Below are 21161 nucleotides of genomic sequence, written 5' to 3'. Positions count from 1 at the left end.
TGACTTGTGCAAGAGTCAAGGCAGAGTATCAGAAACCAGCAGGCTTACTTCAGCAACCAAAGATACCACAATGGAAATGGGAGGAAATTTCCATGGATTTTGTTACAAGCCTACCTAGATCCCAGCGTGGGAACTATACTATTTGGGTGATCGTGGATCGACTCACCAAGTCGGCTCATTTCCTGGCAATCAAAGAAACTGATAAGTTCTCCACACTAGCAGACATATACTTGAAAGAAGTAGTCTCAAGGCACGGGGTGCCCACATCTATCATTTCGGATCGTGATGCACGATTCACATCAGAACTATGGCAAGCAATGCACAAGGCTTTTGGCTCTCGATTAGACATGAGCACGGCTTATCACCCTCAGACGGATGGGCAGTCTGAGCGCACGATTCAAACACTAGAAGACATGCTTCGGGCATGTGTTATTGATTTCGGAAACAGCTGGGAAAAGCATCTCCCTTTGGTGGAGTTCTCGTACAATAACAGTTATCACACCAGCATTCAAGCCGCTCCATTCGAGGCATTGTACGGGCGTAAATGCCGGTCACCTCTCTCTTGGGCAGAGGTGGGGGATAGTCAAATCATGGGTCCAGAACTTATAGTGGACACCACGGAAAAGATTGCACAAATACGACAACGCATGGCGGCAGCTCACGACCGTCAGAAAAGCTATGCGGATAAGCGTAGGAAGCCATTGGAATTTCAGGTCGGGGACCGGGTTTTACTCAAAGTCTCACCCTGGAAGGGTGTGGTTCGTTTTGGCAAACGGGGCAAACTCAATCCGAGGTATGTCGGACCATTCGAAATCGCAGAAAGAATAGGCAAAGTGGCCTACAGACTAAACTTACCAGCTGAACTCGGTGCAGTTCACAATGTTTTTCACATGTCGAATATGAAGAAGTGCTTGTCAGATGAGACCCTCATAGTTCCCTTGAAGGAGCTCACTATCGACGAGCGGTTGCAGTTCGTCGAGGAACCTGTTGAAATCACGGACCAGGATGTTAAGGTCCTCAAGAACACCAGAATCCCTCTTGTTCGTGTTCGTTGGAACTCCCGTCGCGGCCCAGAGTTCACCTGGGAGCGTGAAGATCAAATGAAACTCAAGTATCCCCAGTTATTCGAAACCAATGCAACCACTACTGAGGCTGAAGCTACTACTGTGGAATTTCGGGACGAAATTCCAAATCAACGGGGGGATGATGTGACACCCCAGGAAACCAGTGAACGATACAACTTACATAGCTTCCTCAGTAATCGTACGCTAAATTTCGGGATGAAATTTCTTTCAAGTTGGGGATAATGTGACAACTCGAGTTTCCGACTTTCACTTTCACATTTATGCACGTTGACTTTGATTGTTTAGTTGTTTGACTTGTTTGACTTGTTTGACTTGTTTGACTTGTTTGACTTGTAACTGTATACGTTGTGCTATAATGAAACGCGTTGTGATTATTGCATGTACGTGATTGTATTATAAAATGAGACTTAGTAGAAAAGCATTAACTGTTAACACATGAATAGGCTCGACGAAACACAAGGTGTGTTTCGCCAATAATAACTCGACGAAACAAAAGTTTGTTTCGCCATTTCAATTTCGACGAAACCAAAGTGTTTCGCCGGCCCACATGTTCGCCGAAGCCCATTACGGGCCCTGTACGGTAAAACGCATATATTAACACACACAGACTTATGTTTCATACGTTTGGCAAAAAAATAAGAAACCCTAGAGCTCCATCTTCTCTGATTGACGGCGATCGTGTGCCCCGGAACCCCGAAATGACTTAATTACTATTTCCGTTCATTGTGGTTAGTGTTTGAATCCCTGCATGATTGTTTGATTTTATCATCGTAAACTGTTCTTAGTTCAAGTTCATTAGAATCAATGATAGATAATGTTGTGTTCATGAATGATTGATGATTGGGTAAATGGAATCTATGGTTGGTTATGGTTTTTGTATGTCAGATTTGATTATAGGATGATCCCTTGAACCCACGAATCGGAACTAGTATTAATCATATGAACACCTAGTAATATGATGGATTGTGCTCGTGTTATGCTCGTTGTATGAATAGCTTGTTAAGGCTAATGTTTGGCCTATTATGATTGATTGATTCCATGATGATTAGATGATGACTTCTGTGTTAATGATTGACGTATAATTGCTTCTTGATGATGACGGCAATTAGGGTTTCTGTGATATTGCGTAACCGCTGTAACTGATTGACGTAACTGACTTCACCCCGAAACAGACTTGACGAAATAGACCCCTCGGCGAAACAGAACGTGTTTCGCCAAGGGGCAGCCGACGAGACAGAACTTTGTTTCGCCAAAGGGTAATTGATGAAACAGTATATGTTTCACCAAAGGAGATCACGACGAAACAGAATGTGTTTCGCCAATTCTGTGTTTCGCCGATTTGGGTATTTTGCACAGTAACTATTTCCGTTAAAACTTAACTGCATTAACTAACTGCCGTTAGATGATGAACATGACTCACATGATCTTGAGTATGTGAAATGTGCTACTTGGTGATTATTGTTTCTGTTTATACATGAACTACGTGAATACGAACTAACGATATACACATGCGTAATTTAGGACTTGATTGATAAACTGTGAGCACATACTTAGCATACCGAGCAAACCAAGGTGAGTTCACACAGCCAAGGCATGGGGTTCCCAGGGTGGGAATGGGTTTGGATTATTTACATGTACTTACCTAGCTTATGGAACTTAGTTATGTGGTCCTCGGGTGAGGAAGGGTTATTGATAAGATACGACTAGACTAGTGATACTTATAGAACTGATCTTCGCACACACGCCGGGGTTGGCCGCGATAATATGACTAATCTTCGCACACATGCCTAGGAAGGCCGCGAACTATATACTAAACTTCGCACACATGCCGGGGGGGCGCGATACAAATATACCTAGTCTAGAATACTTGGGAACTTTCCCTAATCTTCGCATACATGCCTAGAGGGCCGCAATACGAACTAATACGATACATGACTTAATGAACAAACACAAGGCTTACTATACTATTACAATTACTGAACTATTAACTGTGAACTCGCTCAACTAGTTGTTGACTCTCTGCTGCATGCCTTGCAGGACCTTAGGTACATTTGGGAGCTTGCACAGGGAGGAGCAGGTCGTTGTGGGACATGGATCGAGGATGCCATGTTAAACATTTAAACTTTTGAATTTATGATTTACATTGGGTTACATACTTATGCTTCCGCTACTCAAATTATGTTTTATTGAACATCAGTTATATTGTGATGGGTTGTGTTGATTACTTTTAATATTTTAAATACTATGTTCAATATGATTGGTGGCTTGATCCTGGTCAGTCACGCTCCTAAGCGGTGATACTCCGCGTGTGGATTTTGGGGCTGTGACAGCTAATTCCTTGGAGGTTTCACTCCGGTGTAGGTTATTGTAATCTAGGGTTTGAACAATGTTTTAGTTTGATTTTGTGACAACTTGAATTGTATTTGGATTGATTGACAATTGTCTTGCATTTGAACTATATTTGTGAATTGTCGAGTGAGTTATGAAATTTGACTTTGCGAAACAAGTTTGTGCAATTATGCCTTGTCATTCAAAAGGTTTTACTTGTCCGAAGTAACGAAGTGCATTGTGGTCCGTGATATGCGTTGATAGCAATTGGCAACTAAGCTTTGATGATAGAAATCCGTTAATAACATATTCAAGTGAATCAAATTTAAAACGTGTAAGAACCCAAGGATTGCAATTACTGAACCGGGTGTGAGCCTTGTTTTCTATATCTTGTTTAAACCTTTAATTACATTCTTGCAATTGTTAATCATTAGTAGTTATCGACCCAATTACTTTAGTAATTTTAATTCACATCTTTTCAATCAAACAAAAATACACAAAAACAAGATAGCAAGCTTCATAATTGTGACACCTTTTGAGAATTCATCCAAATCCATTCGCAAACCACATACTCTTAGTGGTTCGACCCCTTGCTACCACTAGCTATTTGTTAAGGGTAAATAGGGCTTATAAATATTATCTTTGACCGGAGCGCGACACTCCGATCAAATTTTGGCGCCGTTGCCGGGGAGTGCGTGTGCTTTGTGTTTGGATATTGTTTGAATTTGTGTGATTAACTATTTAATTTGCATAATTTCTTTTCTTGTACTTTGTCTTTTTCCTTGTTACGCAGGGTGTGTTACTTGTGCAAATTACAGGTAGTGCATGCATACGCGGAACTCCGGGAGGACTTCACCGTTAGTCTACGAACCGGAAATCGAAAGAGTTGCAAGAAGAAATTTAGCAAGCCGGTTGGAAGCAACACTTGCTTCTAACCAAGTCACCCAAACACCACAACTCACACCATCCATTGAAACTGATTCAATGGCAAACCAAAATTCAAACCAAAACCTCAACCAAAACCAAAATCCGAACCAATTCCAATACCGAGGCAACTTCAATCCCGCTCAAAATATCCAACCTATACCTCAAGAGCAACCGGGTGGTAATAACAACTCTAGACCACCCACACCACCTTTCTGAAACCAAAACACCAACAATACCCAAAGAAAACCCCAACAACAAAACATTCACCGACATAACTCATTACCCAACAACCTTGATGATCGGAATGTTAATTCCGACCGTAGAGGCAACCGAGATCGCGGCAATCCTGCGAATGAATACCCGTTCTTTAATTTAGACGATTTGAGAAATGCTATCCCCGATGACGAACCGTATAGCGTTCCCGGTTATCAATCGCTGGAACACGTGAGTATTCACTCGGAATACTCGGATGACGGGGGTAATTATAATGAACGGGTAGATGATGACGAATGGGTTATGTGAATCGGGACAACATCTACAATGATAGAGGTTTTGAAGATGATGAGTTTGGCTACCAAAATGCCAACTTTGTGGGGAACAATAACTATGGGTACGGGAATGTGCGAAATGACGGTTACGAAAACTACCGTCAACCACGAAACAATAATCAAAGGAACCGGAATGATGGGTTTTACAACAACAATAACAACAATAATATTAACCCTAATCGGATTCCTCGTTTCGTGGGAGGAGGTAATCAAAGAGGTAATCAAGGTGGAAACCGAAGAGGTGATAGGGGGGTGATAGAAGAGATAATCGAAGGCCGGTGGATCAAGAAGTTAACGGTCCATACCGTCGTCTACAACCCCCATGGGGAGTAAATGACCGTTTTAGGCCGGTGGTCACCGACAATGACTCTCCAATAGTTTGTGAAAGAAGGATGTTCGATTGCAAGCCCCACTACATCAATATACTTCCCCACTTTAATGGGAGATCTAATGATGAACCATACACTCATTTGGTGGAGTTTTCGTCCATATGTAGTACTATTGGAGGGCATGATTTTGCATTGGAAGAGGTCAAGCTTCGGTTATTTCAATTTTCGCTAAAGGATAAGGCGAAACAATGGTTCCTCACACTTTTGGCGAATAGTATTCGTACATGGGGAAAAATGCAACAAGTTTTTCTTGATGAGTATTATTCGATGGCGAAGACCGATGATGCTAGAGATGAAATTAGGTCTTTTCGCCAACTTTCGAGAGAACCATTGCACGAAGCATTCACCCGATATAAGGAACTAATTCGGAAGTGCCCACATCATCAAATTGAAAAGTGGGAGTTGGTCAAATGTTTTGTGCGAGGGTTGGATGATGAGACATGGAACCACCTTGAATCGACGAGTAATGGAACTTTGTTGAGTAATCACGAGGACGATGATTGGGAGTTCCTCGAGAGGATGAGCAAGAGGTCAAAGGCGAAAGAATCGGCCGTCCGAGCCAAAAAGCACCCTACCTCAAGGTCTTGGCCCGATCGCGATACGAGTTCTAAGGATCGGATTGAAACGCTGGAGCGGGAGTTGGCCCGCATGAAGAAAAAAGAAGTGGGTGCGGTGCAATACACCGTATGTGAAGAATGCGGCGACATCGGTCACCCGACCGAGAATTGTCAAGCCACTGTGGATATGAATCAAGTGTATGGAGACTGGAAGCAATACGATATGAACTCCAACATTTACCACCCCGGATTGAGGAACCATCCTAACTTTAGGTATGGTAATGCCTCCAACCAAATGAACCCGAATTTCCAATTGGGAAATCAAGGTGGGTATTCGCACCAAACTCGCCAAGGAGGTAACCAAGGGTATCAAAATCGTGAAAGCAATTATCAACGTGGTTACAACCAAAGTGGAAATGGGGGTGGTGCATCAAACTCTCAAGGTGATGATTCATTAAACTCTAAACTTGATGCTATTATGAATGCTATCAACCATTCAAATCAAGAGATGAAGAAAGAGTTTGAGGTACGAGATAAATCCCATAAGGCGCTGGAAAAGCAAGTGGGGCAACTTGCACAAGAGATGGCTCAGATTCGTGGAAGCGGAGGAGGGCTTCCAAGTGACACTACAGTGAACCCGAAGCATCAAGGTTCTAGCACAAGCAACGTGAGGAATGCACGCATTAGCGCGGTAAGTCTCCTTTCAAATGATGAGGTTTGTAGTAGTGTTGAAAGCATTCCACCACCACAATGCGTTGATGGTGTAGTGGAAAATACAAGTGATGAGTCGGAAAGTAAAAATGAACAAGAAACGATTTCACAAATTAAAATTGAAAACATGACTAAGGATTCTTTTTGTGAAAATTGTTTAAATCAAATTAACTCGAGTAATGCATCAAAGCTTGAAGAACGGTGCCCACCAAAGGACGAGAGGTGGGAAATTTTTAAACAAGCAAAAATTAATTTGCCGTTACTTGATGACATTAAAAAAGTTCTGGCTCATGTGGAATGCTTGAAAGAGTTGAGCATTGAAAAATAGCACAATAAATTAACCGAATCGATTGATTTGGTATCACATGTTAGTGTCGTTTTATCAAGTGCCCTCCCCCAAAAAGCTCAAGATCCAGGAGATCCTCTTATTCCAATTCAAATTGGAACACTTAAAATTGAGAGGGCGCTCCTCGATCTTGGAGCTTGTGTGAGCATTTTACCCGGGAGTTTGTATGATCAATACGATTTTGGTCCATTAAAAAAATTTGATACTCCATGGTATTGGCCGATCAGACTCCCACGCATCCAAGGGGGATGGTGGAAGATGTGATTGTTAAGGTGGATGATTGCTACTACCCAGTTGACTTTTTGGTAGTAGACTGTGTTGGGTGTGTTGAAGACACCCAACCGATAGTTATACTGGGTAGACCGTTCCTGGCAACTGCTAATGCCATAATAAATTGTGCAACGGGAACGGTAAGCATGAAATTTGGGGACCAGGGATTAAATTTAAATGTTTTTCCAAATTTCACTAACCCGCTCGGTGAGGATAAGTGTCCTAAAAAGGACATGAATCCAAACAAAAAGGTATGTGCTATGGTTGGTAGGTTTGGAGAAACAAAGAAGAAGACGGTCAAGAAAAAGAAGGAGAAGAAGTCACCTCTAGAAAAGAAGAAGGAAGAGGAGGTGAGGAAGTTTGGACCGTTTGGCAACAAATGGTATGAATCACCGGTGGGTGATTTCGAGGAGTTCGTAGGCGGCAAGCACGCCATTCGACCACCATGAGGTGGTAAGTCAATTGTTGTTGTATATTTTCTTTCACTATTAGTTTTAGTTTTTCTTTGTATTTTTGTGTTGTTGTTGTTGTATACTTTAGTTTCTTTATTTCTATTTCGTTATTATTTATTTTTGCCTAGTTAAATGAACGTTGTGGGTGTGTTCCCTATATAACCCTCACGAGACCTCTCGTCCTCCCAACCTATTGGGGGGTTTAAAAGGGCTTGTTGCATAAGCTAAATGCAACCATGATTCCTACGAAAGTGAGTTAGGATTGTTATTGTTGTAAATTATTTTTCCACAAAAAATCAAGGTAACTTAACACATGATTTGGTAACATTTTCATAAAAATGGTAGAACTAATCACCTAACAAATTTCAATGGTTGTGAGAAGCATGCTTCTACACAAGGGTTAAGATTTGTAGGTACATGATGTTCACGGGACAACCGTTTTTATGAAGAGAAGAAGAAGATATGGGCATCAAGCGACAAAAATCAGGTGCATGCGTTTCCTTTTTACCTTGATTCTTAGTTTAGTAATAAGTAGATTGTATTTTGTATTTTATTTTTCCGGGGTGAAATTTTGGGGAGGTTAGCCGTGTCACATCTCTCGTGCGATTTAAAAAAACTCTAGTTCTTACACATTGAGGACAATGTTTATCTCAAGTGTGAGTAGTAAAAGTTTTCGATTTTGACCCTTCATTTAAACACTACACATTGAGGACAATGTTTACCTCAAGTGTGGGGATGGGGGGAAATTTCAAAAATTTTTCAAAATTTTCTTGTTTCAAAATCGATCTTAAAAGCACAAGTAACTAAGTCAACAAGGGATGGCACAACCCAGTTGGTCTTTTGTCATGGTCAAGTTCAAAGTAATAGCATGACGGGTATTTAGCGGTTGGTTATTTGGGAATAATCCGCTTAAGAAATTAGCATTTTATGCATGTCACATATCATACCCTTTACATATGTGAGGTTTTGAGCCACTTTTACATTATAGAGCACATGCTTATGTTTCTTTGTTTGAGTGGACCATTAGTCACGTATTGTAGAACTTGCGACTTTTGATACGTTTGAGACCATAGACCGAATACAAGCACAAGAATGATTAAGGCATTAGGTAAACCTTTTCCATTTTAAACCATTTTAATATCCTTACCCAAAAATTTATCCCTTAGTAGCCAATTTTGAGCCTAATCCCTTCGTTTGACCACCCTATAGCCCATAACCTTTAACCCTTTTCTTTTAAACCCGTGTGATGGAAATTCGATTATAGGAATAAAGTTTGTATAGTTGTTTTTGTTTGTTTGCATATATATATATATATATATATATATATAAAGAGAGAGAAAAAATCAGAAAATGTATGAAAAAGATAGAAAATTGTTGCGAAAAGAACAAAAATATATGTTCTTATTTTGAGAAATAAAAGGCTAAAGTTGTTGCCTTGTAGTTGATGTTTATAGTTTAGTTTTGTTTAGAGTAGTCTTTTGTAATAAAAATCGAATTTTCATCACCTTAGCCACTTTAAAATATCCTATTTCCTACCCTTAGCCTTGCCCCGTTACAACCGTTACAAAGACCTTTTGACTTGTGCTTAGTATTCGTGTTCGGTGGTGGAGAATGATTGAGTTGCAAGCCTATGCGGATATGTGTTCTAATCGGTTTTGAGCGATTACTTTTTAAAAGTGCTAATACATCATGAAAATTAGCCAACTTGTAAACCGAGGGGAGTGAACATTGTGAGGGATATGCATGAAATGTGAGTTTCACGGGCGGGTTAATCTTGGATAACCACTTTTTCATGATTAATCATTTATTGCTAAATATGTGAAAATTATAAAAAGTTTGAACTTGGGCATGACAATTGACCTTAACCTTAGTCTCGGGAATGGGGAGTGTATTTCTCGTTCAACCCACGTAAAAGTGAAAAACAGATTTGCTTGAGGGCAAGCAAACGACAAGTGTGGGGATGTGATACGCGGTCGAAAACCGGTGATCGTTTGTGCTTAAGTTGATGTTTTTACGTAGCTTTTAATCTTGAATAGCCCACTTTTAATGGGATTTGTGTTTTACAGGTCTAAAAGAGTTTAAGTAGCTAATCGGGAGCTAAACGGAGCACCTGGACGTGAATCGGATCAACCGGGGATGTGAAATGAACAAAACCGCGTTAATCACGAAGATTGGATGTGTTTTGTGGAATATTAATGGATTGACAATGAACATATTGGAAGATGGCATGATAGAGGGCTGAATTACGAGTACGTGGGCGAAAACGGTGAGTAAAACGAAGCTATAAGGAAGAAGTTATGAAGAAAACAAAAAACAGGATTTAGAGGCACCGTCGGCGACGCCCCACAGATATGTCCGTCGTGCAAAAAGGTCCGTAGACAACAAGATAAGCCGTCGGAAGTTTGGCACACCTTCGCCGACGCCCAGGGGGCCGTCGGCGACGCCCCTTACTGCTGCAAATCGTGAATTTTGAGTTTCCTTGATGTGGGACGAGTTATAACACATTGTTTGACCCATAAACGGGAGTTACACTCTATTTTGAAGTGAGAAACACCTCTTGGAGCCAAGATACACCACCAATTCATCCTCTAATCCATCCATTCGATTGACAATCATTCGATTCGGTCATCATCATCACTTCCACAACCTTAATCATCATTCACCTTTCCAATCCATTCATCACCATCAATCATTCCAAACCCTAATCACTATTTCCACCACTTCAAGGCTTCAAGATGATGATATTCAAGGTCTCTTCATCCGGTGATCAAGTCCTATAAATCATACACGGCTAATTCCTTGGAGGTTTCACCCCGGTGTAGGTTATTGTAAGTCTAGGGTTTGAACAATGTTTTAGTTTGATTTTGTGACAACTTGAATTGTATTTGGATTGATTGACAATTGTCTTGCATTTGAACTATATTTGTGAATTGTCGAGTGAGTTATGAAATTTGACTTTGCGAAACAAGTTTGTGCAATTATGCCTTGTCATTCAAAAGGTTTTACTTGTCCGAAGTAACGAAGTGCATTGTGGTCCGTGATATGCGTTGATAGCAATTGGCACTAAGCTTTGATGAAAGAAATCCGTTAATAACATATTCAAGTGAATCAAATTTAAAACGCGTAAATACCCAAGGATTGCAATTACTGAACCGGGTGTGAGCCTTGTTTTCTAATCTTGTTTAAACCTTTAATTACATTCTTGCAATTGTTAATCATTAGTAGTTATCAACCCAATTACTTTAGTAATTTTAATTCACATCTTTTCAATCAAACAAAAATACACAAAAACAAGATAGCAAGCTTCATAATTGTGACACCTTTTGAGAATTCATCCAAATCTATCCGCAAACCACATACTCTTCGTGGTTCGACCCCTTGCTACCACTAGCTATTTGTTAAGGGTAAATAGGGCTCATAAATATTATCTTTGACCGGAGCGCGACACTCCGATCAGGCGGAGGGGCTTTTTTGTCCTTTGGGTGTGTGTTTGAGAGAGATGAAGAACAAAGTTGGGATTTCTAAGGGTGTCAGTTTATGTACGAACTAAGGATATTCTATTAATTCATTTCATTATGACGAATTAGCTTTTACAACTCATCCAAGTATGCTACAAGTCTTCTTATATTTCATGTCATTATGACAAATGTCCCAAAAATGTTAATATTCATGAACTTTTAATCATGTATTATGTGCTTTTTGTACGTGACAAGTTTTCCATATTTGGGTCAGAAAATAATTTCTTTTGAACTTATTATAGATTTATCTATATATATATATCTATATATATATATATATATATATATATCTACTATATCTAATAAATAAAACCTGCTTTGGGACAGGTGTCTCTCATTGAGAGCATCAGATATGTGGGTTTCCCGCCTAATGCCCATTTTCTTAAATGGAGCAACGCGCTGTGCTTTGGGTCGCCCATGACCCACCAATTTTAACTAAACCCTAAATCTATCCAATCTTCCTAATCGTTAAACTAAACCCTAAATATATCCAATCTTCCTAATCGGTTTCTCAGACTGAAACACTTGTATTCTATCTTCATCGCTGCACGTTTTTTGGATTTGAACAGGTTCTTTTATCATCAACACATCTCCATGTTCATATGTAGATTTCTCTTTTTGATTTTTGATTTTGAAACTGTATAAATATTAGGGCTTATATCGTTGCTTCCCTTTCATATGTTGATTTCAATTTTGATAAGTGATTCTGATTTTAGTGATTACCGATTGTGGTTGTGACTTTAGTAATAGTAGTTTTTGCAGGTTATCTCTGTCATGATGGTCGGTCAATACGACGAACTTTCTATCTCTAGCACCTTCATTATTATTTCTCTCTCTGGCATCATCGATTTCAGCCTAATCCTAAGTCCTCTCCATCCCTCCCTCTCTACACATGGATTTGGTAATCCATAGTATGATATTCAGATCTGATTTTACGCTTCATATACATGAGATAGTGTGATGGAGCACGAACCTAGGTATAGCCTTGGGTTTACTTTTTTGAGTGTTCGGAGTTGCATTTGGGAACTCATAATTAGTATTTTCTAGATAAAATAGTTCGAGGGCTGATTATAGGGGCCAAATAGTTGGTTTTATATCAGCTCTAAGTCTGCAATGAAGCATTTATCTAAGAATAATGCAAAATAACTCATTCACTTATTAATCTAAATTGAGAGCCCCTTTATGTTTATTTTATAAACCCATCTAAAAAATCTTTCTTTTGGTAATTAAGTAATTTCATGATTTTTAAGGGGTAAGTATTCAAAAGTTTTTCATTGTTGCTTCGATAAGGTGCTTTTGTGTTGCTTAGATACTTGGAGTGTTCAAGATACTTTTGCCATTATTTCAGTTCGTGTCTTTCTAAATATGCCTTTTAGTATCAGAAATTCCGAAATGTATGATGATTCTAGCAACTTACAATACTTCATTTCTAATCTTGGTCACTCAACTTTTTTAATCATTATAAATATTGTTATCTGTTGCACATTATGCATATATGAAAGTTAATCTAAGATTCTACTTGGCCTTTGTTGGTGCACTTGTGTCTGTACTTTGTCTGTATTCGGTCACGTTATAAACGATGTCTAAGTTAGCCTTGTAAGTTTGACCAAGTCAACTATCCTCCTAGTTTGTCTTGGCCAAACAGTTAGTTTATGAATGTAACATGTCTGGCTCGTAGGATAACTCATCGAAGGATAGTGAGATCCTTCGATGAGATCGAAAGTTGAACCTTCGATGGATGGACCTCGACAGATCAACCTTCGAGGTCACTGTGAACCCTTCGATGAAAGTTTGATCGAAAGATGATCTTTCGATCAGCATTCCTGATCCTTCGACAGGTTCAACACCGATAGATGATCCTTCGAGACATCTATCGGATCCTTCGGAACAGACCTGCTGTGTATGGGTATAAATACCCATGCAGTGTGTTCATTTCAGTATAGATGCACACAGAAGGATAGAGAGACTTTGAGAGCATTCTGTCCGAAACACATACACACACTTTGAGAGTTTGCAAAACACATTTGTGAACATTGTGCTTGTAACCGGAACCTTCATTCGTATTAATACAAGTGGTGTTAATCGGTGAACCTTTGTGTGTTTGTGTTTATACTTGTTTCATCTCGGTTTGCTTGCTAGCTTGGATTCCTCACTCGCTAGTGGGTTTGTATAACAAGGTTTAGGTTCGTCATCCTCCGAGAGGGACCTACAAGTGGTATCAGAGCCGTGGCTCTTTACCTTGTTTAAAACCGGGTTTGTTCAAGTTCTTGGTGTGTTTGGACACTTGGTTTAGCACCCGTTTTTGGTGGTTTTCTTGCATTTTTAAACTGAAAAACGGGTTCTAAACCTTTCGGGAGTGTTCAAGGTTGGGTTGGGTAACTTAAAAACCTGTTTTTAAGTAACTTGGTGTTTTCCGGCCATATCTCCGGTGTGTTCCGGTGACCGGACCTTCTAGATAAGGTTTGCCATTTTGGGAAATTTTATTTGAAAGTCAAAAAGTTGGTGAAAAGTCGTGTGCAGAACATCCCTTCTGCCGAAAGTTGGTACACCAACCAATCACCTTTCTCACCAACCTGTCACCTTTTTGTCAGTTGTGTCAGTGTGATCGAAGGATATCCTTCGAAGTCGAAAGACCATCTTTCGATCAAGGAAGGCTCGATAGATAATCATCTTTCGACCCATCCTTCGAAGTCAGAGATCTATCCTTCGATCCAGGGAATCTTTTCGAAAGATAGTTATTCGAAAGATAAGGATCTTTCAAATTGTGAATCTTTCGAAATAATTGCTCGAGAGATAAGGATCTTTCAAACCGTGAATCTTTCGAGGTAACTGCTCGAAAGATAAGGATCTGTCAATTGTGAATCTTTCGAAGTTTTTGCTCGAAACTCAACAGTGATCTTTCGAACACTGTTGATCCTTCGAACAAATCTTGATCTTTTGAACAAGGTTGTATCTTTCAATTCTTGTCTGTTTGAACTTAACAGTTTGTGGTTGTGTAGGTTTTCTATTAGTATTTGATCAAAATGAGTTGTACAAGTCCTTGGGATTGGAGTTTGGACTCACAATCTAGTCAAGAACTAACTTCTGCTGCAGCTTGGGCTAAAAGTATGTTTCCTCCGCCATCAATCAGTCCAAGTCAATGGGCTTTGGTATCCAATCAAAGTCAAAGCATTCAAAACCTTTTGATTAGTGAAAGCGAAACGGGCAGCAACAATCGTCCACCAAAGTTGAATCATATGAACGACTTTCCATCATGGAAAAACCGTTTTCACACGTATGTTCAAGGGCAAAGCACCGATCTTTGGACGTGTTTCATCAATGCATTCAATGCCAATCTGGAGGTTGCTGCGTCCACTTCAGAAGGTTATGCCAACATGCTTGAAAATGACAAGAAGGCATATGAATTGGAGAAAAAGGCCTTTGCTACACTTACACAAGCACTCAACAAAGATATCTATCATCAGTTCTCCTACTGCAAGACCACGAAAACATTGTGGGATGCCTTAGTTGCTAGAGGAGAAGGCAATGCAGCTACTCGAAAGTCTCGCCATGATTTGTTGAAGAAAGAGTTTGAATCGTTTCAATTTTTGGAAAACGAAACTCTAAATGATATGACAACACGGTTCTATCATTTGATTAGTGAAATGTGTGCTTATGGGGTTGTATCTACTCAACAAGATATGGTGAATAGGTTTGCTGACGCCTTGCCTCCAAAATGGAGTTCGTTTATTGAGCTGTTGAAGCATACTGGAACTCTAGACATGGTTAACATCTATGAGTTCATTCAGAAGTTGGAACATAAAAATGATGAAGAAATCAGGAAAGCAAAGCGAGCTCCTGCTCCTCAGAATACAGAAATGTACCTTCCAGGCTTCGATGTTTTGGCAAGATCTGCTGCAGCTCAGCAACCTAAGCTGCAAACCGCATTTGTGTCCAACACAAGTTCAAGTTCTCTTCCGTTTCCTCAATCAACTGCTGCTCCGGCTTTTGATCCGAGGTCTTACATTCCTGTCCCAACACAGCCACAAGTCCAACCTCCACAACAACAACAGCAGGCTCACTATACAAGCAATCCTCAACCTCAAAACCCTAACACAATCCGAGTCGATAATTCAAACCTTTCACACCTCAGCATTGAAGATGCTAAGGAGCACATGGAAATTATCAATACAATGGTCAGTGCTTACTGTGGTTTGGTAGCAGGTCAGCTTGGAAACATCAACATGACCAATGAAGATTATCAACAGATCGACAAGGAAGAAATGGAGTTGATGGATATTAAGTGGGCTTTTGCAAGTGCGGTTAGAAGGGCCAAAGACTTCATGGCTCGTACTGGTAGAACTTCGTTGGAAGGAAAGAAAGATACGAAGTATGGGTTTGATATCAACGCCGTTACATGCTTCAACTGTGGTAATAAAGGGCACTTCAAACGTGAGTGCACTCTACCAACAAAACATGGCAATCACAACCCTTTCAGAAACCAGACAAGTACTACAAATGTGAATGCCCAGCAAGAAAACCGTGAGAGGAGGATGGTGGCAGTTAATAACAATCAAGGCCAGTCTGGAACTTCAAATCCCAATCGGGCTTTGGCTGTTCAAGCAGATGAGGGATGCGACTGGTCAGTGCAGTTTGGTGATGATGATCAGAGAAGTGGAACAGCTTGTTATGCAAAGATCATCGAGCATGTTCATAAAGAAGAGTCCTCTGGAAGTGATGACAGTTCTGGTTATTCTGGAAGTTCTGATGAAGAAGGCTCTGTTTCTGGGGATAATCACTCAGAGTCTGATGTGAAGGAGGAAGGAGGTGATGATATTCAAGATCTACTGAATGAAGCTGATGAGCTTAAATGTCAGAAATCAATTCTGATTAGGAAGGCGGCTACTGCATCAAAGGAAATGGAGAAGTTATTTTCTGAAGATGGAGCTTTTTCTTTTCAAACTGCCTTTATGGCAAACGGTTCAGCCTCTTCCAGTCAGGTAAATTCTGAACCTCCTGCTCCTAGTGTTTGTAAATCATGTGCTGATATGAAGCTTGAATCAGAAAAGCTTCATAGTCATAATCAGAATTTGGTTATTGAACTGTCGAAATGCAAAGAGGCGAACATGGCTTTAACTCGGAATGAAAAAGAATTTAAATCTGTAATAGAAACATTAAAGAAGAATGTGACCGAGGTTAACAAAGTAGTTTACCACAAGCAAGTAAGTATAAATGAATACATTAACATTGTGGAAGAAACTAAGAAGCAATTAGCCATTGCCCAATGCGAGCATGATGCGATCAAACAAAAATTGGAAAGCTATTCTAACTCCCAATTTGTGCTTGATCACATCATCGATGTTCAACAACCGAAAGGAAATCAGAAAGGCATAGGGTATAAGAAATGTCCCCCCCTTTGATGAACAACTATACCAAGATGCCTGATGAGGAGGAAATGCCTCGGTATGAACCCAGTGTGCCTCTTGATGTTGAGGAATTTGCTGCTGGCCTAGGGTTCAAACCGGACAATTCTTCAAACACATCCTCTAAGGAACAAGAAACTTCATCATCCATGAAGCAAAGTCCTCCAATTATCGAGGACTATGAGACATCGAATGATGAATCAGAAGTGGATGTAGGTGAACAGGATAAATCACTTAACAAGATGAAAGGAGTAGTTATTCCACGAGAGAATCACATTCTTTGTGATCCTGATACTCCTGATGTCCCATCTGTTAAGAAGCAAGTGATTGATCCTGTCAAATTTGATAAGACACGTGTGTCTACTGTTAAAAGCAGTAACGTGTTGTATACATTGGTTGGAGATAATAAAATCTACTCAAATCATGTTTTCCCAATTAAAAATGTAAATAAATCTTTGATTGACAAAGTCTTTGAAGACAACACAAACAAATTTTTGGGAAAAAACACTTCCGGGAATTGTTGTAACACAATGTGATCCAATTCCTAAGGCTGAGATTAGAAAACAGTTTGGTAATCAAAAATCTTCAACCACTCAACAACCTACTGCTTCTAATGGTAAACAACCAGTCAAACGAGCTCAAAAGCATAAAGTTTCTCAGATGAAGTCTGAAACAAAAGGAGCTCGATTTCAAAAGAAAGCAAAAGATGTCAAATTCGTGTCATCCAAGGGTACTGATAAGATTGAAACTTTTGAAAACAAATCTAACACTGATTTTGTAAAACAAGTCACAATCTTAAAACGTAACAGTGATAACAATTACACTCAATGCATAAATGGGTGTGATGAAAAGGCGAGTACCTCGGGTTCCACGAGTTCGACATCTTGTGGTCAATCAAGTTCTCCCAAATTTGTTGAAAGGAGAACATGTTTTAAATGTGGAGAAATTGGGCACATCATCAAAAACTGCCCAAGTGCTCCAAAGAGTAAATTTGTTGAGAAAGCTCCACCTGAAACAGTTCATCCTCAACGTCGGTCAGTTTCACCTAAACATGATAAACGAACTGTAAAGGAACAAGAAACTAAACAACGACGTAAGAACATGAAAACTGTTGAAAAAGCTTTAAAATCTGAGATTAAAACAGTTCAAAGGGAACCAAGTGTGTCACAACCTGTAAAACCAGAATCTTCAAAAACTGGTAGGCAAAAACGAACTTGGTTACCTAAGGCGGGTGACAATTCAGGGGGAGCAGTTGTTCTTGAAAACCATCAAGAGATTGATATCACGTTTCGTGATGCTCAGGGATGACCCAAGACCACTAAGGCTTGGGTCCCCATTCTCAACTGATGATTTTAAATGACATGTGCAGGATGTTCTAGGAGGAACTGTTAATAGTCATTGGATTGTTGATAGTGGAGCATCCAGGCACATGACTGGCGACTTACGGCTCCAATATGACGTGAGAAACATTAGAGGAGGGTATGTTGCTTTTGCGGGAGACAAAGGCGGATTCATCACTGGAGAGGGAAGTATCTCCAATGGCATCGTGTGCTTTGATAAGATCAATTATGTTAAGCAAATTGATCATAATCTTCTCAATGTGTCGCAAATCTGCGATAAGAAATTCACCGTGCATTTTGATGATGCCGGCTGCTATGTGCTGAAACCTGGATTCAAAATTCCACAAGAATGGATTCTCTTATCGGCTCCGAGAGTTAATGATCTTTATATTCTCGACATGAGCCAGGCGATTACTACATCTGCACAAGTCACTTGCTTTGTCTCAAAAGCCACGGAAAAGGAGTCTATATCTTGGCACAGAAGAATTGGACACATTCACTTGAGAAAAATGAACCATTTGGTGAAAAATAATCTTGTGAATGGTGTGCCTGTGAGAAGTTTTCATCTACAAGATATCTGTGTCTCGTGCCAAAAAGGGAAGCAAACAAAGAAGTCTCACCCTTTGAAGAAAATCAACACTGTCAGCATGCCTCTCGAACGTCTTCATATGGACCTTTTTGGACCTATGAAGCACAAGACAACATTCGGAGATGCTTATTGTCTAGTTGTTACTGATGATTATTCTAGATTTTCTTGGGTATCCTTCATGGCACACAAGAGTCAAACTCCTGGCATCCCCAAGGATCTTCTTACAATGTTGGAGAATCTCTATTCGTTGAAAGTGAAGAGGATCCGAAGCGACAATGGAACCGAATTCAAGAATCAAGTTATGGATGAGTTTTGTACTTCTAAAGGCATTCTTCATGAGTACAGTTCTCGTTATACTCCACAACAAAATGGTGTCGCGGAGAGGAAGAATCGGACGATTATAGAAACTGCAAGAACAATGTTAGTAGAGTCGGAACTCCCTATTCAATTCTGGGGGGAGGCTGTATCGGCTGCATGCTACACATTAAACAGAGTTCTTACAGTAAAGAGACATGGCAAGACTTGCTTCGAATTCCTTCAGAAAAGGAAACCGGATCTTTCTTACCTAGAACCGTTTGGTGCTCCATGTACTATGATTGAGCCGGATGGAATGTTTGGAGCAAGAGCTATCGAGGGCTTCTTCCTTGGATATGCTACTCCGAATTTTCGTGTTTGGAATCTAGCTACCAAAAAGATTGAGCTTTGGAGTGAAGTGAGGGTTCAAAGGTACACGAGTCCTGTTAGGGCTCCGGGTGATCCGTGGATGTTCGATTATGATGGGCTATTTGACTCCTTCAATCTGCCAACCTTTGACGAAGAATCAGCAGCGGCCAGGATGTTATTGGAAAGTGACAACGCTGCTGTCTCGCCTTTGGTTAGACCTATTGTTGTTGATCCTCAAGCTTCTTCGTCTGTCAACAATATGGTTCAAAATGAGGTTTATGAAGATGCTATTGATTATAATGATTCTTCTGAAGATGATGAATATCATGATGCAGCTGAAGGATCTTCGGCTCCAGCTGCTCCTGTTCAAGGCGCCTCTGGTGATACACCTCATATGCAGAATGTAGACACTGCTGAAGGGAATGCATCCACCTCTACCCACATTCCTGGTGTGGAGTTGGTTGTTGATCTTAATCTTAATAATTTGGGTATCAATGCTCGTGTGCCAGATAATCCTGAAATGAGAATTCATGATACCCATCCCCAGCAGAACATAATAGGAGATGTCCATCGCGGTGTGCAGACGTGTAATCAGCTGAGAAACAACCGGAATGCTGGTTTGTATTCAGCTATAAGAGAATCTGGTCAACAAAATGACTGGTCCTTCGCGTGTTACGTGTCACAAGAAGAACCAAAATCATGGAAAGAAGCATTGAAAGACAGTGCTTGGGTTGAAGCCATGCAGGAAGAATTGCAGCAATTTCAAAAGCTTGGTGTTTGGAAGCTTGTTGAAAAACCTGAGAACTACAAGAAGATTGGCACTCGATGGGTTTTCAAATGCAAGAAAGACGACCGTGGAGTGGTTATTCGAAACAAAGCTCGTTTAGTCGTTCAAGGTTTTCGTCAGATAGAAGGAATCGACTACAACGAAGTCTATGCACCCGTTGCACGTCTGGAAGCTATTCGGATCTTTCTGGCTTATGCCTCATTCAAAGGATTCAAGGTTTACCAGATGGACGTCAAAAATGCATTTCTACATGGTGTGGTTGAAGAAGAGGTATATGTCGAACAGCCTCCAGGTTTTGAAGATCCTGTCCATCCCGATCGGGTTTGGTTGCTCAACAAAGCTCTCTATGGTCTTCATCAAGCACCGCGAGCTTGGTACGCAACCTTATCTACCTATCTGCTGGAGAACGGTTTTCGAAGAGGTCTTATCGACTGTACTCTTTTCATCAAAGAACAAGATGGAGATCTTCTTCTGGTTCAGGTATATGTTGATGATATTATTTTTGGTTCTACTAATGATGTCTTGTGTAGGAATTTCGAGCGCATTATGCAGGATAAATTCGAGATGAGTGCTATGGGGGAAATGACCTTCTTCTTGGGCCTACAAGTGCAACAAACTGAGTCTGGGATATTCATCCATCAGACTAAATATGTTGGTGACATCTTGAGCCGGTTCCAAATGTCCGATGCAACGCCCATTGGTACCCCATTGCCACAAAATCACGGAATTACTCCAGACTTGAAGGGTGAAGCTGTTAGCCCCTCATACTATCGCGCAATGATCGGATCTCTTATGTACCTCACAGCATCAAGGCCAGACATAATGTATCCAACGTGCCTGCTTGCCAGATATCAAGTCAACCCGAAGGCCTCACATCTTGCAGCTGTAAAAAGGATTTTTCGTTATTTGAAGGGTTACCCTGACACCGGTCTATGGTACCCTAGGGATAATAACTTTGACTTAGTCGCATTCAGTGATTCTGATCATGGCGGATGCAAAATCGACGGCAAATCCACAACGGCTGGATGCCAGTTTTTAGGAAATCGCCTAGTCACATGGCAGTGCAAGAAGCAGACTTGTGTGGCTACTTCAACATGCGAAGCTGAATACATTGCCTCAAGTTGTTGCTCCCAAGTTCTTTGGATCCAACAACAATTGCGGGACTACGGTTTTGAATTCCTAACTACTCCTATTTACGTTGATAATTCTGCTGCTTTACAGATCACTAGAAATCCTGTGCAGCACTCAA

General features: G+C 40.4%; 2 protein-coding genes across 2 annotated transcripts; both read left to right on the top strand.

Annotated features, from left to right (window-relative positions):
• The first annotated feature begins 4849 nt into the window (after window positions 1-4849).
• LOC110881552 (putative uncharacterized protein DDB_G0284715) lies at window positions 4850-5221 on the top strand. Its single transcript, XM_022129774.1, has one exon. It carries the CDS (start codon window positions 4850-4852, stop codon window positions 5219-5221), a length of 372 nt encoding a protein of 123 aa, XP_021985466.1.
• A 59-nt stretch (window positions 5222-5280) lies between these two features.
• On the top strand, window positions 5281-6873 carry LOC110881553. Its single transcript, XM_022129775.1, has one exon. The coding sequence runs from the start codon at window positions 5281-5283 to the stop codon at window positions 6871-6873; it is 1593 nt and encodes a 530-aa protein (XP_021985467.1).
• Window positions 6874-21161: the final 14288 nt, after the last annotated feature.

Source organism: Helianthus annuus, chromosome 10 (genome assembly GCF_002127325.2).
Source record: "Helianthus annuus cultivar XRQ/B chromosome 10, HanXRQr2.0-SUNRISE, whole genome shotgun sequence".
NCBI classification, from domain to species: Eukaryota; Viridiplantae; Streptophyta; class Magnoliopsida; order Asterales; family Asteraceae; genus Helianthus; species Helianthus annuus.
This window is presented reverse-complemented; position numbering and strand designations above follow the sequence as displayed.

Coding starts and splice junctions, on each gene's coding strand:
- LOC110881552 (XM_022129774.1), top strand. CDS start 4,850: ATGGGTTATGTGAATCGGGACAACATCTACAATGATAGAGGTTTTGAA.
- LOC110881553 (XM_022129775.1), top strand. CDS start 5,281: ATGTTCGATTGCAAGCCCCACTACATCAATATACTTCCCCACTTTAAT.